The 27820-nt window shown below is 42.2% G+C and overlaps 1 protein-coding gene across 1 annotated transcript in view; it reads right to left on the reverse strand.

Annotated features, from left to right (window-relative positions):
* PRDM6 (PR/SET domain 6) overlaps positions 1–27820 on the reverse strand; it is a 105930-nt gene that overhangs the window by 15218 nt on the left and 62892 nt on the right. Inside the window, exons 4-6 of the mRNA XM_020877525.2 lie at positions 17512–17639; positions 13828–13952; positions 2490–2832 (exon numbers count right to left, since the gene is read on the reverse strand). Coding sequence (XP_020733184.1) covers positions 2490–2832; positions 13828–13952; positions 17512–17639 — 596 coding nt within the window. The remainder of the gene's footprint in view (positions 1–2489; positions 2833–13827; positions 13953–17511; positions 17640–27820) is intronic.

A 27820-nucleotide genomic window follows, 5' to 3' on the forward strand; every position in this document is an offset into this window, starting at 1 on the left:
TCCCAAATGTGCTGGTACAGGAAAGATGTGAGATTCTGGAACACCAACCATACAGCTCTTCCAAGCCTATATCCTAAAAGCATATTATGTATCTCAGTGAAACTGGTGGGTCAAGGAGACTGAGCATCTCTATTTCCCTTGTCTCCACTAGCGAACTCAAATGTGATGGAATAATTCAAGCATCTCCCTGTTATTAGTAAGAAACACTGTATTTTATTACTCTGCCTCTAAAAGGACTACTTCATTGAAGTCATAATAATTACTTTTAACTTATTCATGAATGATGGTGACCACCTCTCTTCACCAACAAAGTGAAGGGAAAGGAGAAGGAGATACAGCAATCTACTTGCATATCAAGCACATTACCTCACCTCATCTGGAGGGCCTGGCCAAACCACACCTGGATATCTGCATCAAACAAGCCCAGCAGGGTCTCACACAGGATAGGAGTCTCAAGCCACCTGGATTTTTGCCGGTAACTCTAGATTAGCTTGGAATCAGCAATAACCTAACAGTCTCTCGTGGAAGTGTATTTTGTACACCTTGTAAGTTTTCTAATTTGTCAGGCACTTGTCTGACAGATTACACAGATGCTTTACAAATTCTAACACTATTATTTGACAGAACAGACTTCACAGGAACTCAAACCAGAATACACACTTGGTTTTTGAAGCGAAACTGAGGTCAGACAAAACAGTCTGTTTTGCTATCTTTTTATTTACCATGACATATTTCATTGTTTTAAATGACATTCAGCGTGAAATCATCATACTCAAAGCTAAGCTTTCGGTTCCTCTATCCAGAAATTTTCAACTATCATTTAATCTTACCTTGTATATTCAGTTGTGATGATCACAATGAATCTCTGAGAATACACCTAAACTCATGCACACCTAAACTCCCTCAATTTAAAAAGCAAGTTTATAATAAATTGTAATGCACTTTTTATATTAAAAAAAATAACCAAAATGCTTTGCAAACTTTGAACAGATACATCTTGAGGCTATCTGTATACTTGCAAGGAAGGCAACTTAAAAAAAAAAAAAATCCTTCTCGAGTAAGAAAAACATTTCCAAAACTTTTGTGTTCCCTTAAAGCCAACACTACAAAGATATGCAGAAGTCTGCTGATATTTTCACCAGGAGGCTCTCCTATTGAAGGTAAAAGATGATATAGACACAGCTGCCTTAATGGCCTTAATACAAATGTTTCAACATCAATCAGTTACAGCAATGTTTTGATGCCAAGCAAGTGGTTTCTAGCATGGCACAAAAGAAAACATACACACACATAAAAATGCATGTGTACCCTAAAAATGGATCATTATCTGAAATTAAAAGATAAAAAAAGATAAATTAAATGAAAATAAAATAAATTAAAAAAATAAAAATGATCCACCCCCTCTCCAACAACCTCCCTGCCTGCTTGGGTTGGGTTCGAGCACACTGCTATATCCTGCAGAGCCAAGAGGGGAGAGTTGGGTGCATATATCTTAAGGCAAGGAGTGCTGAGTGGCTTAAGGTTAACCAGTGGCTAAATTAAGAAAATTAATTCAGGAGTCCTGCTTTGGAGTCTCCTATTCTACTTCCAAAATTTACTTTCTGCCCTTATATTAAAAACATTTTTAGATAGTTTGCATTTAATCAAATTTTCATAGGATTTGAAGGGGAGATAAAACACTGTCCTTTCTTACTGAATTAATTTGATTTTTGTCTTTTGCACTCCCAGCTATCAAGACTGTCGAATAAAACCGTTTTGATTCATAAATAATAGTTCCATTATGTCTACTGTGCCACTCGTCAGAGTACCTGAAATTTTAATTCACTTGTTCAGCTAAATTTCATCTTCAGTTCATGGCCATAAAATTCTTTATTGACAAACTTTCAAACCAACTTTGACTCCGAGGTATCTAGTCAACATTTTTCTTCTGTGTGGATATTAGTTTATTGAATAAGTGGCATCTGTTTTCCTCCACATCACTAGCAGAGTAGGTATTTCCTTTTGACAGCTTTGCAGGATTTATGGGTTTGCATGCTCTGAAGAAAAATAGTACTAAGCAAAAAATTCCAATTCATTACCTCTTAGTACTTAATTAAGTTCATACCCACGGCACACTGGAGGTGAACCCTGAAACGACTGTGACAGCAGCAGAGCGGGCAGCTATATTATCTTTGGAAGACAGAGAGGATTCTAATTATCCTGACCTCATTTTTCCACCTATGATATTCATAAGTCTGAGCCTTCTACTTTCCCTCCCTTTAGACCCAGGCAGAGCTGTTTGGAAAGTGACAGAAGATTCCTTTCTGCAGCCCCCGTTCATGCAGCCCTTCTACACAATGAAGCCCAAGAAGCTCCTCACGTGACTCTCAGCCTTCCAGACCTCTGATTGCAGGATGTCCCCCCCAGGTGTGGCTGGAGTAGGCGACAGGAAGGCAAGCAGTGAGTCTCACAAGCACACACACCCTGTGAGCCACGAGAGGTGGGGTTACCTGTCAGGGTTCTGTGTGCACACGTGCATCTGTAGCAGGATCCGCTGCGTAAAAGTCTTAAAGCACTGCCCGCATTTCCAGAGGTGCCAGTCACTGAACTCCGAGTGGAGCTGGCTGGTGGAGGTGGGGCTCGCCAGGACGCGCTGGTTCTTCACGTTGATTTGATTAAATCCGGATTCCAGGGGCCCTGACTTATCCAGGAGGGAGAAGTTCCTGCTGCATGGGGTCTGGGGGAAGACGACAGAGCGCTGCTGGGGAGCCTGGGGGAGCTTGCTGCTCTTGTTGAAGGGCTGCAGGGCATCCTGTCTGCACATGGCTTCCATGACCGTTGACGGGACATTTACTGGGAGGACAGCAAAAGTTTGAGATCAGTTTTATTTGCCCATCAAATAAGCAAAGCACAAGCTTCTAAAAAATTCCTAGAAGTCATAATAACAAACATGTCTAAAAAAATTCCTGTAAGTCTGTATTTTAAAAATTGGCTTTTCTGGACTCAGAATAAATATAAGAGCAGACAGTTAGATTTCAAGGGGAAAGCACAATTATCCAAAATGAACTCATTCAGTGTCTATTTATTAAGCAATGATTACCTGCTCAAGATTTTCATAGATGGTCTTTGCCCTCACAGTTACTTCTTATGACCTGAGATAAAAGACTCCACAATGAGGCTCCACACTGTAGCCCCGATGTGGGGAGCACTGAGACGGGAGGCACAGCAGGAGACAGGGAGAGGAAGGAGGGCTCCCGAGAAAGGGGCTTTGAGCAGAGAAGGGAGATTCGGGCCCTCGGGATTTCAGGCCTTCCACTCGATCCTGTCAGCACAAAACAGGTTTTCAAGGAAAACTGGCTGAAGGATGAAGGCAACCCCATGAAAGATGCCTGGAGACAGAAGTCTGGCACGCTGGTGGGAGGGCGCGGAATCAGGCCGACAAGGCACAGCATGGGTTTTCGGCACTGTGGGAATAAAAGGGCGGCAGGGGGCAGACCTCAGTGGGCCTTTAATGTCCAAATAAATAAATAAACAAAAGACCTTAGGTCTAAGAAACAGACACTGACTGTTTTTGAGCACAGGAACAGCAAGAAAAAAGAAAGAATTAGTGTTCAGGGAGGGCCCAAGAGAGGCACGATGCACAGCCAGGGTGCAGTGGATAAGGTAAGAGTGGGAGGCGACAGAGTACACGGTCATGGAGCTTGAAACTCGGGCTTTGGAATCACAAAGAGCTATGTTCAAATCCTGACTCTGCCTTTTATTAGCTTGGTCACCTAAGGCAAGTTACACAATCTCTCTGTGTCTCTGTTTTCTCATCTGTAAAATGAGGACAGTGGAAACAATAATCTTAACAGTAATAACAGCATGACTTAGTGATTCAGATTGCCAAGATTTAAACTCCACTATCTACAGCTATCCCTTGGTATCCAGAGGGGTTTGGTTCCAGAACCCTTGTAGATTCCCAAATCTGCTGATGCTCAAGTCCCTTATATAAAATGACACAGTATTTGCATATAATCTACTCACACCCTGCTGAATACTTTAATTCATCTCTAGATTAGTTATAATACCTAATACCATTTAAGTGCTATGTAAATAGTTGCCAACATACAGCAAATTCAAGTTTTGTTTTTTGGCACTTTCTAGAATTTTTCTCCCAATATGTTTCATCTGTGGTTGGTTCAATCTGCAGATGGAACCCAAGGATACAGAGGGCTGACTGTATTACTTTTGACTGTGGGCAAGTATAGAACATGTAAATCCACAACTTAGTCCTTGGTAAAATGTAAAATGGTCATTGGAAGGATTTGAGTGAGATAGTGCAAGAACTCTTCATTGGGCTGATGCTGAAGCTGAAGCTCCAATTCTTTGGGCACCTGATGTGAAGGGCTGACTCACTGGAAAAGACCCTGATGCTGAGAAAGACTGAGAGCAGGAGGAAAAGGGGGCAACAGAGGATGAGATGGTTGGATGACATCATTGACTCAATGGACAGGAGTTTGAGCAAACTCCGAGAGATGGTGAAGGACACTGAAGCCTAGCATGCTGCGGTCCATGGGTCACAAAGAGTCGGCCATGACTGAGTGACGCAACAGCAACAACAAGGACGCTTTACCCCTGAGTGTTATAATAATCACATGTATAAGGTGAATTCAACAAAGGAACAGCTTATCTTGCTGGGCTCTGGATTGGCCCATGCAGTTGGCCTGGCCTGGACTGTCTTAGGAAGGAGAAGTATCAACTTAAAAAAAGAGACTCACAGACCAAGGGAGAGTTTGTCTAGTGGACAGTTCTTTACCCTGAATACATAATAGACTCACAGGGGAGATTTTTTTTGAAATACCAGAATCTCTTGGTAGGGTCTGGGCATCTGCATTTTTAAAAGTTCCCCCCAAGTACTTCTAATATATAAAGATGAGAACAACTGATCCACTTCTATCTTCTCTTATAACCAAAAAAAGAAAAAAAAAGCTGAAGGTTAATAATTTGCTCACAGTCTAATAACTGCTCATGGTCACACATTTGGTTAAGGACACAGCTAAGCTGGAAGCTTTAGCGCTCTGACTTCCAGGGCAGTTTTTTTTTTTCCTGACCACACTCCAATTCTGTGTCTACTCAATAGCTATGTTGCAAAAATAGAAAGGACATTTCACAGCTAGTGCAGAGATTTTTGTGTGTATAAACTCATACATAAACATGAAAGTTATAAACGCACCTACAGACACATGCATGTACATATTTATGTCTATATTTCATGTATAAAATTTGTGTATAGTTTCAACTTCTGGGGCAAAAGTGTATCACCAATATGAAATGTGTGCACACATTTTAGACTTTCAAAAAAACCTTTGATTGCACAGAGGCTGTGACTTCTAAACGACATATTGAAAGATAAAGAGAAATGTTTTATGTTTTGGCTCTTTCTTAAAAAACAAAACACCAGTGCTGTCAAGAGATTAAGGTAAAACTCCTCTTACTTAGCCCATTTACAACTAATCCGGAAGAGATAAAGCAAAGGGAAACCGGCAGGTCTTCAGGCAACACAGCTCTGGTGGGTTGGGAAGGCCGGACTGGCAGGAAGGAAGGCAGGGCGGGGAGACTGTGGAATGAAGATGTCATCAACATGCAAGAGAGAAGGAAAGCCAGCCAGAAGCTCACTGCTGGAAAGAGGAATATGATGTCTCTGGGGAAAATCATACAAATGATACTCTGAGTATAGATTATAAAGGCTGACTTCTTACTTAAGCTCTTGGAAAGTAACGCAATAAACTCATTTTCAAAAATTGTTAAGGTCACATCACCGTTCTATTAAAGAAAAGAATGTGTGGGCCAACAGATTTTTCTAAGTTTAATAACCAAAGTCAAAATAGTAATATAGAAAAGTTTATATTAGCTTTTATGATGATTTGGGGTAAACAGGGATCTAAGTTAATGATAATAAGAGCATTCAGGTAATAAGAGTTGGGATGCCTATTCTCTGTTTTATTTTCTCCTACAGAATCCCCAAAACAAACATGTTTCCAAGATATACTAGCAATGCTTACACTCTACATTCTGCTTTTGGCATCACCTTTTCTTGTACTTGTGAATAAATTCAATCTTACTGAATGAAATGAGCATATAATTTAGAGAAAGAAAAAACTAAGGCTAGGAATGGATAATTTTCACAAAATCAACTGTATTTGCTTTCGAAGTTGTTCTGCAGAGTGCCTGCACACGCCCACAGACCCGAGAGGTCTAGATACCCTTAAAGGTCTAGTACTTTAAGCAGGACTTGAAGGATACAGAGGATCATTCTTTCTGAATACCACTTTTATTGGCCCAATAAACAAAAGTACTAATAAAAAACAGGGAATTATAAGGGGACAAGAAATGAATCAGAAAAGACTATGCTATCCTAAGCCAAGACAATCCAGACAACTGCAAAATTCCCAGAGACAACTAAGGAAATTCCACAAAAGGATAAAGGGGTTTCTCCATGAAGATATGGTGAGCAAAGAAGACTTTGTCTTCAGTCTGTAAGACAAAGATTGAGGGGGAGAGGGCAACTCTGGAAGCTCTAAAAAAAAAAAAAAAAGAAAGAACGTGAACTCACCAAATCCTGCAAAATTAAAATTCTGAGAGCGCGCAATACAGGATCCATATAACAAAGTCCTATTTTACACCCTCAGTCATTCATTCAGCCCATGAGTGCTTACAGAGCATTGGTGATAAGCCAGACACTGCAAGCACTGCAGATATAGAGGAACAAGAGAGTAATACCCAACTCTCAGACCACTTAAACTCTCGTGAGAGAGACAGATACACAAACGTCTTCACAGATAATTACTTATTTGGTTTCATCAAATTTAAAGTTCCATGAATTGCAAGCTGCACCATTAATTTTAAGTCACTGTGCGTTGTAAGACATTTACCAGGTTCAGAAAGATTAAAACGCAAAAAAATGCAAATTTTAGAATTGACAATATACAGTCTCTACAAGTATAACTGCTGTGACAGAGAAGAAAAGGAGTCAGGAAAACATCTATCAAGGCTGGCTAAACTTGGGGTGGGAAAGATAGCTTCCTTGAGACAGTGACCTTGAATGTGAAGTAAGTAAGTACAGACAGAGGACGGTGGAATCTGTAGCAAACCAAATAAGGCATGGCCAGTCTGATGATGCTTGAATTAGAATTTTACAAAACACTAAGTGAGCCATTAAAAACATTTCTGAAGACCATATGTAGTCCATGGGCTATCATTTTAAAGAGCTGGGGATTGAGTATAAGAGTAATGGCAATCCAAAAAACGGGTTTAAGCTAGGGTGTAAGGTGATCGGACTTATACTTTAAATGCATCATCACCCTATATCATTAAATGAAAAAGTGAGGTGCAGTACAAAAAATCTAATAGTAGTAGTGTTCATCGCTCAGTCATGTCTGACTCTTTGCAACCCTATAGTCTCTAGCCTGCCAGGCTCCTCTGTCCATGGAATTCTCCAGGCAAGAATACTGGAGTGGGCTGCGATTCCCTTCTCCAGGGGATCTTCCCGACCCAGGGGTTGAACCCAGGTCTCCTGCATTGCAGGCAGATTCTTTACCATCTGAGCTACCAGGAACAGAGGGGCACAGAAAAAGAGGGAGAATGTGCACAAATGAGAGAATGGGCAAAAAAATACACCTGGAAGGACACCTTAGAATGGGTCAACTCACTGCCTTTGGAAGAAAAATTATATGCCCATATTATTTTCTGAATTCTGATCAATGGAACCAAAAGTTAGTTAAAAACTAACTTTTAACCAAATAAGTGATTAAACTGAAACAATAAAATCAATGAAACTTCACTTTGGCTGCTGTGATACTAAAAAGGAAAATGCAGAGGTCCAGGCCAAAGCTGACTGTGAGGCTGATCGAAAGGTGGCAGCAGAAATGCAAAGAAAAGCATTTAAGAATATAGAATCAACAGGGATTTATGAATGACTAGACAGATGGGCCGAGAAAGAAAAAGGTGTCAAGGTTTCTAGAAAGAATAGCTGAGTGAATGGGAGTGAGAGGTACAGAATTGGGAGAGAGACAGCTTGGGGGACAGAGTAAGATGGTTTCAGTTTAATGTGCTGAGTTTGAGACATCTGTGAGACAGGCCAAGTACAGATGGGAATTCAACAGGTGGACAGGAGCCTGGGTCTCCGGTGAGAGGTCTGGGCTGGCAGTATAAACCTGGGAGCACCTGTCTGAAGTCGGGTCCCCTGGGAAATAGTCTGAAATGGAGATCTGCCATTCTGTGTACAAGAGGTTTACTGCCGAACGAGGAGAGAGGATGGTGTCAAGAGCAATTAAAAGCACTTAACTAACCTAAGCACTTAATTAACCTTTCGAGTCACCTGGCTTTGGAATAAGGGGAGCAGTCCTTAATACCCATCCACACTGACCAGCCCCTGGACACAGGCTACATGGGGAGAGAACAAGACCAAGGGTGCAGTGGCTCTGTAGGCTGAAGACAATTCAGCTGTCAACCCTCTACACCTTCAGAAACTGGAGGGATGAGGGCCTCAATCCTAAAGCAAGGCTCCCAAGGTGCCAAGGATCGAGACATCCAAGAGGTCAAGTCTCTCATGACAGTGTGCTCCTCTGTGTCTTTTGCCACTTCCTTCAATGAAGCTGTTTTCAGTGGCCACTGCCTTCTGTTGGGAGTCCTCTGGGGTGGAACTCTTCTCTGCTTGATACCTCTGGGGTGGAACTCTTCTCTGCTTGTTCTAGGATTCTCCATGTCCCTCCAGTTCTGGGCCAAGTTTTATAACAGCTTCTTGGCCAAGGATTTCCACAACTGGCAGGTAATGCAAAACCCAACCCCATACCCTCCCATAGCTGGGGCCGGTTTTGGAATGCGACATACTGTTTTCACCAATGGCCCCAGATGGAGAGTTCCTTGGACTACTGGCTTAAGGGTAGCACTTTCTAGTCCCCATTCAGGGACAAACAGTGACTTCTGGTTCCTGGATTTATGGGAGGGGTCCAATCCCAGCTGCCCACTGTGCACAAGGGCCTAGAACTGGACTCCTCCCAACTGCATTAACACCGAGCCTACCAGCCTGGTGGCTCAGAGGGTAGAGAATCTGCCTGCAATGCAAGAGACCTAGGTTTGATCCCTGGGTTGGGAAGATTCCCTAGAGAAGGGAATGGCTACCCACTCCAGTATTCCTGCCTCGGAGGATGCCATGGACAGAGGAGCCTGGCGGGCTACAGTCCATGGGATTGCAAAGAGTCAGCCAGAACTGACTATCACTACCACCACAGAGGCCAGCTCCCTGCTATGGCCATGTCACAAGGCACCTGTATTAGGTTCTGTAGTGTAGTTTTTGCTCATGTGCCTTCTCCTACACTGAGCCCTTCGAGGACAAGGTCTGAAGTTTTGTACCCCATCACGATGCTCCCTGTAGGGTCTTGCAGACAGATGTTCTTGTTGGACTGAACTATACCACCACCTCCTCAATGTTCACAGACAGAAGGCTTGATGGAGCCTTCTCTACCCAGGGCCTACTTCCACACCGTTGCTGGGATGGTGGGCCATGCAGAAGTGCCTGTCTTTATTTTCTGCTCTTTAAAATCAAAACGAAAAGGCAGGACCTCTCTCAGACAGAGTTTAGTCCGGTGTAACAACCTCTGCGTTGCCATCAAGTTTCACATTCCACCACCTCAGCTTCATACACCAAGACAGAAAAAGCAGCAGGAAGACTTGTTTAACATTTATTCCCAGGTTTTTTTTTTTAATTTCCTCTGAAATGAATATGAATACACTATGGTCTTTACACTCTGCAGGAGCTAATCCCCCACTGGAAGCTTTGGGGAACCTCATTCCTCCTTGCGGATACAATCTGTCGACACAGGCGTTCCTTCAGGCTCTTCTGAAAGGCCCACAGTGGACGCAGCCGTGCTCTCTTGGCGGCTCTATTACATTTAGAACTATGGGGTTTTTTCTTTTTTCTTTCTTAAAGAAAATAACATAGGAATTGCTTCCAGAGCCCAAATGCCTGTGTGAAACGCTGCCCTCTCTTTGAGGCAAGGCGGCTTTCAATGGCTTGTGCGGGCAGGGAGCGTGTCCCACTGCTTCGTGGCCACTGCCAGAGGGGCCAGCGCCTGAAGCCTGAACCCACCCCACACGCTCAATAGGAAATGTGTACTTTCACCGTTGAAAGAACCATGGGAAGAAAGTGGTGTTTTTATAAATGAAAGTGCTTAATAAGTATTATTCACTAAGCAAAATCATATTTTCCTTTAATGTCCTGGATCATGTAACAATTTCATTAACCAAGAAAAAACTCTGGCTGAACTTTGCATCCATCGCTTCGAATAATGGCAGTAAAATCTCAATATGTACCCAGGGAGCATGCATTGTTTGCTGTATGCACAGCACTATGAGGAGGCTCCACGGAGGCATTTTGTCAAATAAGTCTTTGATCCCAAGAAGCTTCTTTTTAAGGTACCTAATTTATTTTGTGTCTAGCTTGGTAGAATAAAAATTGTCTTCAAATTGCTAATCCTGGTGAGATGACTTAAATTACTCAGGGTTGTGAAAGGCTATCTGTTAAATTATCTGTCCATGCCCTTTCACACATTTGCTCTTTTAAATCACACCGAGTATTTTCTCGGTACAGAAAAAAGAGCCCTCATTATAAAGCCTCCCTAGGTATCTCTGTGAATCATATAGAATGAGAATCCATCTTCCAGTTAGAGCCAAAGCCATATATCTACCCCCACGCCATCTGATGAAGCTCTCTGCTGGTTTCTTGGGTGGCCAATCCCATGATAGATATATGACTTTGAGACAGGATCTGAAATAAAATTCCTATAATACTCTTAGGGGAATGGGGAATTGTCACTGTTGAGCATTTTAGTCAATGACTTAATTCTCTTTCAACTTCCCTCCACCCTTACTTAGAGCTCTGAACTCAACCCAAAAGAGCTACATAGTTTACCTATTGAATCCTTAACACTTGAAGGTGCTGAAGTTTTGCTAACTTCCTTCCAAGGATTTCAGGTGCTAAATGATACATAACATGTGCCCTAGTAAAGTTTATTCAATACTCTAATCAGCAACCTCAAGAATACTTCACAAAGGCTGAACTATGGGAGAAAGAAAGTCTGAGAAGCAAAGCCCCCAGGGCTGCCACCAAGCGCATTTTGGATGGCCCTAGCACACAGCCTGGAGACCAGCTGGTCCACTCCCAGACACCACAGTCAGGTGGCTGTGAATGGCACATAAAACCCAAATCAGCCAGCCCAGCCCCTAAATCCCTCTCGTCCTTGTAACAGCATCACAGGGTAGAAGCAATGTTGCAGACGTGAGACTTCTACCCCAGAAGTCCATGTCAAAGGGAAGAAAGGCATTCCCTCAGCAGTCACCTCATGCTTCCCATGTCTGACTCGTAATCCAGTTAAGTGGCCATTCCATCCATCCAGCTCCTCAGACCAAAGCCCTGGAGTTATCCTTGACTCCTTTCTCTCACTTAGCATCCAATGTGTCAGCAAATGCTGTTGACTTTACCTTCAAAATGTATCCAGAATCCAAGCGCTTCTCACCACCTCCACCACTTTTACCCTGGTCCAAACCACCATTACCCCTCCTCCCCGGATTCCAGCAAGAGCCTCTAACTGGATCCTGCTCCATTCTTACCCTCACTGTCAGATTCCACTCAGTGGCCAGAGTAAACCTGTAACAACTTCAGTCAGATCACATCACTCTTCTGCTTGAAACTCTACAATACCCCATTTGTCCAATGCAAACAGAGTAAAATCCAGAGTCTTGACAGTGACTTTTTGGGCCTTATAAGATTCCTGTCCCCAGATCTAAGTTAACTCTCCCCCAACTCACTTTCTCCAACTGACACACCTATGCTAACTGTTGTGATGCCCTTCCTACAGGCCAGTAGCATCTCCATCTCGAGCCTTTATGCTTTGAGTCCAGCTGCCTGCAACACTCTGCTCCCAAAGAACACATGGCTTGTTCTTTCACTTAAGTCTCTGCCCAAAGGCCACCTTCCTAGTAGGGCCCACACTGGTCATCTCTAAACCCGCAACTCCCAATTCCTAGCACTCCTTGCCCCTTCTCTGCTTTGTTATATCTATGACACTTATTATCACATGACAAACTAACTTACTTACTTATTGGTTGATAATCTGTCTCCCTCCACTAGACTATACACTTCATGAGGGCAGGAATTCTTGTTTGTCTTGTTCACTGCTGTTTTTACAGTATGCAGCAATGACACTGGTCCTTAGTATGTATTCAACAACTATCTAATGAATGAATGAATTTTTGGACTGTGTGCTATGTACTTTAGAACTCTAGACTTTGATGTGTTTACTTCCAGACATTCCTTGACATGCACACCAGAATATCTTCAGTCTGTAGTAGGCTGTACTAAAGAAGGAAATAGAAGGCCTTATAGGATTTATGGAATCTTTCTGGAGCAGATTCCATCTTTTAGAAGGTGAAGTTACACCAAGGTTCTAATCAGAGGAGCTGATAACAGTTTTTTTGCATGTGTGGACCTACATCCAACCTTGGGAGAGCTGGGCATGGAGTCACACTAGGAAGACAGAGCATACTGGCTGCTATGGCCATTTCTGCTTCTAACACCAACCACATGCTCATGTGTAACACGAAGAGTTTCCCCTATGAAAGCAGACACTCCCTCAAATAGGAGCATTACTGCAGAAAAAAAACTTTCCAATGGAAACTTGGTAAGTAAGAAGAATGTATTTATATGTCCAAAGATTCATTTTTTGATTTGAGATTGGTTTGGGGTTAGGGTAAAGTAGAAAAAGAAAGTTGAGCATAATATGCTTTTTGAGGATTCTATTTTTTTTTTTTACAAAGAAAACAAAGATAACATGGAAAAGAAATATCTGATCATCAGCATTTTGATCAGTAACATTATAAACATTTTTTTGAGTTTATATGTGTGTGAGAGAAAGTAAAGAAGGAAAAATTAAAATAACACTTTTTTCCCAAAATTAAGTTTCTTACATAAATTTATTCTCTCTGCTTCTTTTTCTACTGCACAATCCCAACTTATCAGTTCACAGATCAGTCAATTGGATGACAAGAAAAAAACTGCATCATTCAAACCAGTGTTTCTCACTGAAGCACATCAGAATCACCTAAATCTATTTCAAATACTAGAAATCACCTTATAACATTTTCCCCCAAATTGATAAAAACAAATATATAAAGTTTATATGAAAACTACTACAAAGGTTTGCATTAAATTATTTTTTCAAACATGATGATAGTGACAGTAATAAAGATAGAAGAAAATTACATGGTTCATTTTAGACTAAGATGTTTAGAGACAAATTCCTCAATCATATGTCTATGATTTTTACTACCATTTCTCATTCCAACAACTACTGAAGAAGAAGCAAAGCCAATTGATGGAGGGGTGTTACTCCTGATTAAAGAAAGTGTTGTCTCCTTACTTCGTTTTTGCAAACAGTATGACTCCAGCAAGACTGTGCAATCCTTCAGAGCAGAAGTTATAACTAATGCTGCTCTTGGAACCAGACACATAGTTGGTACTCAGTAGATACCAGCTGCCTTAACACTGCTGCAGGCAATTATTTAAACTAGGAAAAAGGTTTTGAAATCATAAATGGGCGAAGAAACATTGGACTGTACAGGTCAAGACGTCCTGGGAAAAAGCACAGGATATACAAGGAAAAATAAAATGATGGAACAGACTTGTGCACATTTGTGTTACACAGCAGAGTGAACCACATTTCAGGAGTTTCAAACAACACTCTTATTTTAAAAGTTAGCTTTGAAATAGGTATTTGGAAATGTGAATTCAGAGCTAAAATAAATTCTTACAGTTTTCATCCTGGGCAATGCATTGTAAAGGGATCCCAAAGAAAGACGTATAGCTGTCATTGTACCACACGAGAAGCTCGGTACCCCTGGGAATATCTATACAGGCTCGGTAGAATATATTCGACCTATTCAAAACAAAAGAAAACCCAGCTTAGTAATCGGTAGGACTCACATGCTCCATCCACATTTTTATTGCCCCAAAAAAGTTCTGCCCAGTTTTCCACCTAAACAATTTCTGTTTGTAATAAAATCTGCACCCACCTTATCGTTCCCAGCAACCAATTAGAGCCTGTAACCCAGTACGATAAATAGCTCACAGTTTATTTCCACAATGTCCCTCCAAGGAACATCCTGGCTGAAGAGACAGATACTTGGCCCCGGAGAGAGCAGAAAGGAAGAGTTCAGTTAAAGAAAAAATTTCATCTCACACTAATGAGAAAATTCTCTTTCTTCGTAAACTGCAGACTCTGGTGCCTCGACCCCACATACAAATTAACACCATTGATTTCTTATTTGAAGGAAAAGCGTTAGGTGTATTCTTACAGCTTGGCATGGGAGCTCTCAAATTTGTAATAAAATTAAGCAGCTTTGTGATATAAGGGCTGAGAGAAATAAAAATCTTCCCCATAGCTTTTTTTTCTCCCTAAAATTTGATACAGGAGAAGAGGAGGAACAACAACAACAACAAAAAAAACCCTCTTATGTGAAGTGGATGGAAATTCAATAAATACAAGAGGGGCACTTTACTCTGGCTGAAAGATTACACTATGAAATGACAGAGTGAAGGTACGGAGAACTAAACAGCTGTGGCACAGTAAATAAAAATCTACAGATTAAAAAAAAAAAAAAGAGGAGCCTGTGATTGGTTTTCTCAGTGAAGAATTGCTACAAACATTAGCCTCAAGTTCAAGATAAAAGTGTTCAGGGTTGGTGAACCTTAAATTTAGCCTTTCTGTAAGGAACTGGCCATAGCAGGGCAATCTGTTCCTTGTACAACACTGTAGACATAAGGCGAATCCTTCACCACATTTTTCATGGTGGTGAGATATGCACTTGTCAACATATTTTGTCACCACAAAGTGGCTCTTGGCAATAGGATCATAAAGATCAATAAAAAAGTGCAGATTCTCAATATTTTACTTGCAGCTGCAAAAATTTCATTTATCTTGTTATTTTCCTTACTTGCTGCCATTCTGTCTCATGAGGGCACTGCTAGCTAAGCAGAATGTTTTTCCCCAACATTCTATGAATATCTGACAAAAACTCCAGCCAGTTGTCCAGACCTACTCCCCTTCCTCCCTCCGCATCTCCAAGAGCTGTGCATTTTATTAATTCTTTCCACTGCTACATAAAAAAATCAAAATTGGAGCTGGGATATAAATCACTGGCATCTCCTAACTTGAGAAAAATTGAGTCGACTTTGTACTTCACCCTTGTAACATTTCATCTCTCGGTTTGGCTTCCCTTAATATAAACACAGCGCCGGCAAATGAATGTGCTAAAACCAAATGACACACTTTGCCGCTGAAAGAGCAGAACTGTTTTCGAGCGATGGGTGGTCTTCTGAGGCACAGAGTAGGCCAAAAGGGGAAAAAGAAAAGTGTAAGCGTACACCGTTCCTTACAAGCGGGCAGAGCTTCCAAAACTCGCAGAAATCTCTGCATGTTGAAGCACATCAAAGGGATTTTTTCCTTTTCAGATAATATTTCCTTTGCTGACATGTATTTAGTATTGTGGTTGGATGACTCATAAAGATAGCTTCATGGCGTCCCAACGCAGCTGAAGCGGAACACACGCCAACAAACATTATTGTCAGCCTCAAAATAAAAACAAAACGTTCAGCTAAGGGTCAATCAATCAAGGGCGCTTTGAAGAAAATTCCATTTAGATATTACAAATCATAACAGAATGAATCTAAACCAGCTGACTTTTTGTGAAGAGGACATTCATGTACAATAAAAATTAGGCTGGCTCTTCAGGGTCCAACTTTTCTATTTTCCTACTCTTGGACGTGGTCACTGGTGATGGATGCCAGTTTTTAAATTGTGTTTTTGTAGTTCATTTTATAAAGATCTGAGGTAATCGAAAACAGATCGGCAGAGAGAATTCAGTGTGGAAGCACCATGAGGAAGGGGAGCAATAAAACCCACTTAATATTGACAGAAAGGTAACGACTTTCTCATGCCCACCTTTCTTGCAGAGGTTTCTTATTTTCCAAAAGTCAGAACTCTCCTCAAGAGCTCCCAGGGTGCCCATGACAGAACCAGTCAAACTATCTCTTGCCGAGCAGACAAACACAATCTTTACTACTTTACTAGCTCCGAGTTTTATAAAAATGTCAAAACAGAGATGCAGCTGCAGGGAAGGTGGGTGAAGCCCATACACAGACTGTAACCAGATACCATCGTGTGCAAGTTCATATAAACCCTTATGTAATGAAAGATAACTACCTAGGAAACCAAGGCAGTGAGTCACATGCTGCCCAAATATGTTCCCTTTGAATTTGGAGGCCTTTGGAGAGCAAGCCAGATTTGTGCAGCCTTTAACCTATATGGGGAATAAAGTTTGCTTCTTTTTTTTAAGGCTTCATTTTTAAAAATTAAAAAGAAAAAAAATGAAAATAAATTGTCATCGGCAGGACTCCAAGTTGGCGAGCAAAGCTCCTTCTGCTTTGATGTGTCTGTGGTGCCTGATAAAGCTAAACAGTTGCTTATGATTCTAAAGGGAACGTGGCTGTTTATAACTGAGGTCATATATTTACATGGCACATGTTTTCGAGGGATTTTGAGAAAAGAAGGCTTCGTGGCAGGGCTTTTTTCCTATGGGATCTGTGTTTGCCTTTCGGTTGTCACTCTAGCCCTTAGTACCTGATGGAAATGCTTGACCAACAGGTGCATGAGGCAGGTGTGGCTTTGGCCCTGGGATGCCCACTGGCTTTTCTGCCCCTCCCCCACTCGAGGCCGCCCTATGAGACTCTGTGAAATAGGGGGGGCTCCACCTTATCTCCATTCACCTTTGGGATTTTCCAAAATATCTCAGGGGACTGGTGCCTTCTCTGTGCTCTGGAACCACCCCATCCCCTGAAACATACTCTGAATGGCCACAGGGCCAGAGTCAAATGCTTTGGCACCTTTCAAGGGATCAGGAGAGGTTACTGTGACTCAGCCAAGGTTGCTGAGCACAATGGTTTTAGGAAAGCAGCCTGGGGAGGGTTGAGACTTCTTGATTTCTCACGCCTTTGTGCAATTCGAACTGTTCCCTCTGAGAGACAGCCAGACCGAAGGTGACTGAGAACAAGTGACCTGGGGCTGAATCTGTGAACTCCTGTTTGCATGTGGACACATCTGCTGGGGAGGCAATCACTGCAAGTCAGGGAGTTCGCTTGGCTCACTCAGGCCATGGTGAACATTCATGTGATGATGTGGAAGTAACTTTACCATGTGCAGTGAGTGAAAAAGGCCTTCTCCTAGCATCCTTATTCCTGAATTCTCAAGAAATGACTGTTACAAGAACTAGAGAGATATCACAAACCTAGGAGAAAAAAAAAAAAGAAATTCCTGCCAGCCCTTGCAGAGTTCTTCAGGACTCTGCAGGATTTTTTTCAAAACTAGCAGCAAGCCTGAATTTATATATGCAAGGCAAAGGGCTTTGGCTTTGTAAGTGGTAAATCAAGGTATACTTTACCTGTACTGAACTACTGTTAGATTCTGTTCTCCGCAGTGCCTTGCACATCGGATATACCTCATCCAGCTCGACTTACTAGGTTCCCCACCATCAATAAAGTGCTGTAGTGTCCCATCTTGGTCATATATCTAGAGAAGAGGTCAGAAGGTCAAGTAGTTAGAACGAATCATCAGCAATCATTTTCCCTGCTTCCCTTGGTGTCTTTATGTGTTGGCTGCAGCAATTTACTGCCCATAGGTTTGCTAGTGCTCATGAATGCTTGTGGAAACTCAACTAGAATAACAGGAGAAACATTTTCTGGTGATGCAAGTCAATCACATTTTTCTTATCAAGCCAATCTTCACTTTATTAAACATATTTGTGGCATCTCAAGGATGTGAGTGACCATGTTTCCCAAGAATATTTAACCTCTTTCTGACAGGCTACTCTTTAGTAATGAGCTGCTGGATAAACAAAGCGAGCTGAGAGGCGAGGCCACGCTGACATGGCTGGAACATCTGCATGAGAGGCCCTCGTCTCAAACACGTAACTGGTCGAAGGCATCCGGAAGGCAGGGACTGTCGGCTCAACAAGCCGGGAGACACCTAGCAGGGGTTGGCACGTTATGGAGCTGTTTCAGATTGATAAAATTAGACTCTGATTTGGATTGAAAGAAATGCACTCTCACCTCGCAGAAGATGTAGGACTTCAGCTGTCAGGACCTGAAACTATTAGGAGAGGAGTCATCAAAAAAGAGAGACCCTCGCAAAGGAAAAGAAAAAAATAATAAAAGTTTCCTATGGATTTAAAATGTCTTAACTGAGGTCTGTCTAATCACTATTGCCTTAGGTCACCGCAAGCAGATTTTCTTTAAGATCACATCCAAGGTAATGGAATCCCAGGCAATGAGCATGGGACCAAAAACCTTCTGCTAAACAACCAGCCAGCCCAGGATGTTGGAATCAGGGGTAACAGCAGAGACAGTCAGCCCCCACTTCCAGAAACCAGGCTAGCCCTGGGCACCTTGGAGGCTGGGGTATCTGGAAGGGTGGATTGGGGAGTCATATATGGGCAGCAATTCTGGAAGGCCATCCTCAGTCCGAGGGGCAGCAAGGAAGCAAGGGGTACAGTTCTCAGAAGGACCATGGCAAAACTGGGCCTTTTAAAGAAAAATCAGCAGTAAAGATTGTGTTCCGCAGAGCATCCTGAGAAAGTTTGTCTCTTATCCTTGTTAATCAGCCTTTCCACTTTTCTTTTCCAAACAGACACAGAGAACAAGTCTCCCAGAGTGCCTCACTGGTTACATTTCAACCCTAAAATTAGTAAGGTCATTCATATTAATTTAGCTCAGTATTTCTATTCTGGGGGCCAAAGTACTTAGTGATGACAGTTCTTTTTATTATCATCAGTCATTTTAAAACAGCTGATTTTTTTTGGGGGGGGCGCTTTTCTTGAACTCATTTGTCTTCACCCCCAATCTTTCTACTAACCCCCACAAATAAAAGAGGGGATGCCAACCTAATCAATATAATGGTTGAAGAAGCTATGACTGGGTAGCAGGCTAGAATGATTACAGTTGATAATCAATGTAGCCTGAGAAGAAGGAAGAGAGTCCTAGGTTATATTACATTTAAAATTAATGACTTTAAACTCCTAGTTTGGGGATGATGGCAGGAAATGGGAGCATTTCATGTGGTAGATACATCTGCTCTGTAAGCAACCTGATGATAGTTTTCATATTTAGGTAAGATTATTACATGGTACTTATTTCGTTGCTCTTGTTTTTGTTTTAGGAAACTGGTTCAAGGGCTCAAAGTCTCAATCTCGAGTCTGCTGTCAACAACCCATGTGACACTGTACAAAGCCATCAGTTCTTTGAATACCACTATCTATCTATAATGGAGCCCCAAATGTTGAGAACCCAGCCCTCTGCCCTGTCCTTCTCCCACAAACAAATCTTCCATGACAGCTGCTGGTAAAAATACTTATGAAGCACTTGGAGAAGTGCAGTTCTCCTTCATGCTTCCAGCCAATGTCCTCAACAGCAAGTTAAACTCTCTAACATTTACACATCATGGGTGTTGCCGAGTGTTAGCTCATCTGAACACCAGACATTAGCCAGTCGGTCTCCAAAATGAGTATAAAAAAATGTTTTCCTCCACATTGTTTCAGCAATAATCTCCTTAAACTTTTTGTGGTTACGGGAATCCTACAATTCTTGAACTGGTGAAACTGCTACTTGCTTTGAGGAAAAGTAGATGGCTATTTGTCAGGCTTGCCCGAAGTATCACACACCGAGCACACAGCATGGAGCTGAGCCTTCCGTGCTTCAGCCTGATACCAGTATTACACTGTTTCACATGAAACTTGACAAAAATCCCACTTACCAAGTTAGATCCTGTAAGTGTGCACCCCATCAGAGATGAGGAAACTCGTTCAGGCTTGATCCTGTTCTTTCCCTTAGCGCCCAGAACTCAGCCGTCCCCAAACCCAGCTGACTGTGCCTCTTAAAACGCCGCACGCGCCCACCTCCCCTCCGCCATCGCCACCCCACCCGAACCAGCTTCGTCGCTCGTCTGAAGGACCACAGAAGGCCCCTGACGCAGCTCCTTGCTGCTTCTTCAGGCCCTTCTAACCTAGTCTCTCAAGCACAGCCAGAGGCACCTTTCAAAATCCAAATCTAATGATTTGCTTTTATTCCCCCTGCCAAAATAAGAGCTTCATAAATGCCATAAAATGTCAAGTCATAACAACATACATTCTCAGCATGTGAGATTTCCTCAATGGGATCCATCATGCTAATATGGGCAGCACCTCAAGCCGAAGTTATTTAGGGAGGCTGGCCAAAAACACGAATCTTTGCATTTGGCTCAAGACCATCTTGGGGCCCTTTCTAGCCTGTGTTGTTAAACATTTAAACTGTGTTTCTTGAAAAAGAAACAAGGGCCCAGGAGTCAGTGATGCCTATTTCTGTTCATTTTCCTAATAAAAGTAGAATAAAATTGGAAAAACCACAACATCCACATGTAAGCACTAAAGAGGAACTTTTCAAAAAAGTTCCGCGTCTCAATTTGAGTGTTGTTATTAATCTGCATCATTAGCTCAACTTTGTTTTCATTTCAGAGTTCAGTAAAAGACTTTTTTTTTAAAAGAGGGCGATAAAATTCCACAAGCATCTGACCTATACAAGGACACTGTCCCTGTACCCAGACGGGCTGACATTCGTCCTTCTGGGAGACAAGCAACCACAAGTGGGGAAATGCTTCAGCAGATTTCAGTCTACAGCAGCTGCAACAATTTCAAGGTCGAGAAGCTGTTCCTGGAGGCTGCACCAACATCTACATTTGTGTGACACTAAAATGTAACCATAAGATAGATACTTAACAGGTCTAAAAATGTTAAGGAATTTGAGGAGATTTATTAACGCCAAGACCAAGACTTATTTTGTTTTCATTACCTTTCAAAAGATTTAAAATAAGAAGAAAAATACCAAAAATCTTACACAGTGTTTAGATAATCTCCTGAGGACCGATGAAAATGTCAAAAAGGTCAGAAATTGAATTCACTCAATTGGTAAGAATGAAAGTAAGAGTTAAATTTAGGGAAAAATTCCTTGAAAGAATTCTTGAGTCAAGCACAGTTTTGCTGAAAACTGTGCACTTTATTCTCAAAGAATATGAACCACCAAAGTTTTATCCTTGCTCTGTTTCTTCTAAGGAAGCTAGAGGTAGGGGAAACATATGTAAAGAAACACACAGGACACCTGGTGGGAAAGGGTTAAATTTTGTAACGGGAACCCCTCAAAACTGTAGAAAGCATATTTGTTTTACAAAGCTAGTCCTAGCATTGCTGAAAGGGAGTATAAAATGGCACAGTTATATTGGAGAACATTTTGGCAATGTTGAAATAAACTTGACAATGCATATTTCTTGTGACTCAGCAATTTCACTTCTAGGAAACTACTCCAATAAAATTCTGATACATGTGCCTAAGGAGAAAAGTTCAAGGTCATTCACTGGAGCACAACTTTTAACAGCAAATAATTATAAATAAGAGAACTATCCATCATCAGAAGAATAAACTAACTGTGATTTATTTATTCAACAAAAAAGTACTAAACACTTAAAATGAATGAACAAAACATGTTTGTATTAAGATCTAGTTGATATAGATCAACTAGATAATAATGTTGATTGAGAAAATCAGTTGCAGATTAATGTATATGATATCATTTGTTAACATTTCAAAATATACAAAATAACCCAATTGTATATTTTAAAATAGTGTATATTGTAATATACAGATACACTATGTCTGTCTATATGTATCTGTTTACAACAAACATGCTGGAAGGATTCACCATTATCTTCATCAGAGTGCTGGCCTTGGGAAAGAAGGGGATGGAAAGATAACAAAGGGAACACACATGTATCTGAAATGCTTTGTTTTTCTTTAAAAAAAAAAAAGTTTCTGAAGCAAATATGACAAAGTGTTAACATTCTCTTTTTTGGCATTTATATATTATACTTTGAACTTATTCTGATTTTTTAAATCAAAGCAAAACAATAAATGAAAAGTCTAGTCATCTATTTCTACGTACATCAATTTTTGCATGGGTTGTTAAAACAGAGGAGCAGACTATCTTACCCAAAGTTAGAAATTATCTGTGCTATCCTCCTGGGAAACTCTCAGTAATATGTATCGTTACATTACCAGCCACTGATTGCCTTTCTGATTGCTTTGTTGCTATTTTAAAACCCCTGGTTGTGGTCTGTACTTTTTCTTTTATCCTGTATCAACAGGAGGAGAAAGATAAGAGGAGAGCTCATTCTTACCTTTTTAAGGATATTTTTATAGTTTACATACCAATAATATTTACTGAAATGCCACACATGTGGTTGAGATAATGATCACACAAACTGTCACTCATTATAAACCACGCATGCCATTAACTGAAAACCACTATGTGAAAGACTTCATTGCAATCCTGAAGATCAGGGAACTGTACTCTTTGCTACAATCTTACTTTCCTAGAACAAGAAACTACTTTAAATGAGAATAGCAGGGCTTCCCTGGTGGCCCAGTGGTAAAGAATCTGCCTGCCAGTGCTCAAGACACAGATTCTATCCCTGATAGGGAAGATCCACATGCCTCGGAGCAACCCAGCCTGTGCGCTACAACTCTTGAGCCTGTGTTCTAGAGCTTGGGAGCTACAGCTTCTGAGCCCATGAGCCTAGAGCCTGTGCTCCATAACAAGAGAAGCCACTGCAATGAGAAACCCAAATACTGCAACTAAAGAATTGCCCCCGCTCAGTACAATTAGAGAGAAGCCTGCATAGCAACAAAGACCCAGTGCAGCCAAAAATAAATAAATTTTTTAAAAATGAGAACTCGAATAAAAACCGCACCAGTGTTGTGTCTTAAATAAATTGGTCATGAGTGGCTCATCCACGGCTTTGTAATTTATGAATGCTGCCGACGTACATTAATAACAATAATCATCACAGAAATAGTGTAAGCTAGTGACTGACTTGGACCCATTTTAACGTAATAGCAAGAAAACCATCTTCTGAATGATAGAAATTTATGTATATTGGTGGCTCTGAGCAATCTGTATCTCTAAAACAAAATCTACAAACTGGTGGCTCTTGGGTTGAATGCTTGACCAATTTTGTTTTTCCACGAGTGTTTTAAAATTTTGGAAATTCTATCTAATTTTTAATTTTTCTTGAGGAAAAAAATCAGAAGATGGGTCCTCAATCTCTGGGACTAATCCATGGAAACTTAGGTCCCCTTCAAAGTGGCCCCCTGAGATCAGCCATGGGCTTTTCTCCTTCCCCATCCTCCCTCCCCTCCCCTATTCTTAGCTGTTCCTTACTTCACTCATTTACTTAGCTGCTCAACCTCATGAAGCACCTAAGTTGGTAAACCCTGCTGTAAAGGAATTTTTGCTACCCATGAAAATCAATCTGCTACAGCTGGGGGCACTTTCAAGAAAAACCATCTGATCTGATGGCCTGGAAACAATGCAAACGTCCCTCACTCCTTCGCAGCCCAGAAGCCATCATCTGACTGAGAGGCACGCATTTGGTGCTATAGTTTTCCAGGGAGTGGGTGAGCAGAGCAGAGTGTTCATTTATTTTTACCAGAAGGGCTTTCAATAGTCTTTTTAAGCAAGGGGTCTATTTTAATTCAAAGATGTCATAAATGTAATTATAAAATCAGGTAAAAGTTGCCTGGGTCTACTTTAAAAACAGATACAAAGAAAGCCCATCAGGAAGCACCCCACCACCTCAACAAACCTCACCTTTGGTCTCTGATGCAGGCTCTGGGACATCACCACGGACTGGCAGGGAAGGGGGGACCTTGATTGAAAATGGCAGGCAGAGCACTTCCTCTGCCAGATAAGCTTCCATTTCTTCTGTTAGACCACTGAGTAACTCAGCCACATTTCGAGGTCAGGAAAATGAGACAGGGAAGAGACCACCAGTTCTAATTTCATCAGCTTACAGTCCTCAGCTTTTGTTTCTCTTGCAAGTTCTGCACCCTCGGATTCAACCGATTGCAGAGGATGGCTCAGGGTCAAATGCACTAGTCCGGCTTGTATAAGGGATCTTGAACGATGAAGAGTAGGGTATCCGAGGTGGGTGCTGGAACTGACACCACAAGGACACCCAGGGGCAATTATATACAAAAGAAAAAGGGGTCTCCAAAAGTTAGTTGTATAGTGCTGTCTTAGTTGCTCAGTCGTATCCGACTCTTTGTGATCCCATGGACAATAGCCTGCCAGGCTTCTCTGTCCACGAGGATTCTCCAGGCAAGAATACTCATGTGTGTAGCCATTTCCTTCTCCAGGGGATCTTCCCAACCCAGGGATCGAACCCAGGTCTCCTGCATTGCAGGCAGATTCTTTACCATCTGAGATACCAGGGAAGCCCAGAAATTAGGGACTTCAACAAACAGACTCTAGTCAGAGGCACAATGAGGCCTCCTCATACCTCATTCAATACTACAAATAAAGAGAGCCAAGAACCTTAAACAAAAGAAACTTAAATTATAACTTAAACATTAATCCGCTCTTCCCAGAACCTGGTTCTCTGAATCTTGGCATGAAACAGAGGAAAAAGAAAAGATCCAAAGGTGGTATTTGAAAGGATTAGCCAGTTTTCAGCGAGCAGGGAGATGTCTCAGGCTCCCTCTCCTGTGATTCCACACAGTGGCAGGTCCCTGCGCCATGGGCCCAGACAGCAGCATTTGGTCATGTACTGAAACACCAGTATCCTTCAGCTTTCCCCCCAAAAAGCTGAGGTGAGGGTGTATATTTTATACCCCAAAATCTAAAACAAGGCCTAACACATTGGAGGAACTCAAAATATGCTGAAGTGAACTGAATTCTCACAATAATTAAACAGCTTCTTAAAGATCTCAGATTTTCTTCAAAATCTGAGAAGAAACCACCACTAAATGCAATTAAAACTCCATTCTAAGCACTAACAACCAGGACTTTTAAAAGAACTTAAGTTCTTTCAAGTGTATGAAATGCAAAGGTAGTTTTCATAAGATGATTAAAATGTAATAAACAGTTGTGTCTATATCCATGTGCTATACATGGTCACTCAGTCATGTCTGACTCTTTGAAACTCCATGGACTGTAGCCCAGCAGGCTCTTCCGTCCATAGTGATTTTCCAGGTAAGAATACTGGAGTGTGCAGCCATGCCCTCCTCCAGGGGATCTTTCCAAGCCAGGGATGGAGCCAGGCCTCCCACACTGCAGGCGGACTTTTTACCACCTGAGCTACCAGGGAGGCCCGCAGCAAAGGGCCGAGGAGAGGGCTTAGGGAGCTTCCCCATTTAGACCTGAGAGCCCAGCACTGTTTTAAGTTCTTTCACAGCACTTGGAGAATCCAGGGAAGAAAAGACACAAAGATGGTTTCTCATATCTTCTCTACCTATTCTCTACACACTACCTTAGATGGCCCCACCTTTCTGTTAAACTCAGAAAATGAGGGCTTCAATAATCAAGTGTATTAGTAATTTGAGAAACTCAATTGAAAACTATACTGTTTGCCTAGATAGATAAAAGTGTTTTACTGTGAGATTTCTTTGTATCAGAAGATAAGAGGTGAAAATCTTTTTTGCAACTATATATACAATAATAATTCCTGACTGAATTGTGAAAAGTTAAAAAACCCAATACCTTTATTGCTCAATAAAAGATTTTACTTTTAATGTTATAATTATTAGAGGGGAATTTCTAAAGTTATTACCAATGAAAATACACAACAGAAGTCGCCCCAGTCAATAGGAACTGGAGAGGGGGGTGGAGGGCAGAGGTTAAGAGCACGCATGTGGGTGTCAGCTCCAATGTGTATGAGTTACAATCACAGCTACATATCTGCTGGCCAAGTGACTCTGGGCAGTTACTTAACTCTTTAGGAAGGTGAGACCTTCTTTGAAAAAATGATGCTACTGACAGTCCCAGTCATAGGGCTCATATGAAAGTCAAATGAGCTAGTATATGTAAAGGACTTAAATCAGTGCTGGGCACACAGTAAGAGTCCAAAAAGCATTAGCTGTTCTGAGGCCATCACATCAGATGGGAAACATCAGCCCAGGCTTCATCTACTGACCTGCTCATTAACAGCGACCACAGGATACTATGTGCAGCATCGGCCAACTTATTATTGCTAAGATTATAAGACCAGAAGGTAACAAGCTCATTGAGGGCAGGAATGCATTTTAAATATTTTAAGCTTTTACTCATCAGTATCTTACACAAAGCTTTGTACATTTTAGGAAATCAACTTTTGTTCAAAGAGAGAGAGAGAGAAAAAAGTTGGAAATAACATAGAGGCGGTGTAGCAATAAGCCATTCATTTATGTTTTTGTTCCTCTGATGAGTCTATCAAAAAATAAAACAAAATACTGAAAATGCTGGATAAATGTGAATACTCTCTAGAAAAAAAACAGTAAGGAAGCATCTTTCCAGGCCTACATTTTCCATTTGCTAAAGTTAACACAGACACAGGTGCCCACCACAGCTTTAAGAGCACTCCTGGAGCATTTCTGTAACCAACAGGCTGTTTGTGCTCACTCAGTCATGTCCGACTCTTTGCAACCCATGGACTGTCGCCCGCTAGGAAGTGTTTTAATTCACTGTGGCTTCAGCCCTCTTACTGAACAATGTCTACCATGGAGAACTGCTTGACTTCTGAAGACACTGACATTTCTGGCCAGAAGAGGCCCCAGCTCACAGTTCCTTATACGTGCGTGAGCCCTGAACAGGCCCAGACACAGGAGCTGTCTGTGCAGTCAGGTGCACCTGGATGAGGAGAGGGGACAGTACCTTATACGTGCGTGAGCCCTGAACAGGCCCAGACACAGGAGCTGTCTGTGCAGTCAGGTGCACCTGGATGAGGAGAGGGGACAGTACCTTATACGTGCGTGAGCCCTGAACAGGCCCAGGTACATGAGCTGTCTGTGCAGTCAGGTGCACCTGGATGAGGAGAGGGGACAGTACCTTATACGTGCGTGAGCCCTGAACAGGCCCAGACACAGGAGCTGTCTGTGCAGTCAGGTGCACCTGGATGAGGAGAGGGGACAGTACCTTATGACCTTATACGTGCGTGAGCCCTGAACAGGCCCAGGTACATGAGCTGTCTGTGCAGTCAGGTGCACCTGGATGAGGAGAGGGGACAGTACCTTATACGTGCGTGAGCCCTGAACAGGCCCAGACACAGGAGCTGTCTGTGCAGTCAGGTGCACCTGGATGAGGAGAGGGGACAGTACCTTATACGTGCGTGAGCCCTGAACAGGCCCAGGTACATGAGCTGTCTGTGCAGTCAGGTGCACCTGGATGAGGAGAGGGGACAGTACCTTATACGTGCGTGAGCCCTGAACAGGCCCAGACACAGGAGCTGTCTGTGCAGTCAGGTGCACCTGGATGAGGAGAGGGGACAGTACCTTATACGTGCGTGAGCCCTGAACAGGCCCAGACACAGGAGCTGTCTGTGCAGTCAGGTGCACCTGGATGAGGAGAGGGGACAGTACCTTATACGTGCGTGAGCCCTGAACAGGCCCAGACACAGGAGCTGTCTGTGCAGTCAGGTGCACCTGGATGAGGAGAGGGGACAGTACCTTATACGTGCGTGAGCCCTGAACAGGCCCAGACACAGGAGCTGTCTGTGCAGTCAGGTGCACCTGGATGAGGAGACGGGACAGCTGCGGACGGCAGTCTGGGGAGCCGGATCAACAGCGAGCACCGTCAGCCACGGCTTCTGCTCACTGCTTCCCAGTCCAGAGAGGACAGCAAGGACCACACCACTGAGGT

Source organism: Odocoileus virginianus, chromosome 3 (genome assembly GCF_023699985.2).
Source record: "Odocoileus virginianus isolate 20LAN1187 ecotype Illinois chromosome 3, Ovbor_1.2, whole genome shotgun sequence".
Taxonomy (NCBI): domain Eukaryota; kingdom Metazoa; phylum Chordata; class Mammalia; order Artiodactyla; family Cervidae; genus Odocoileus; species Odocoileus virginianus.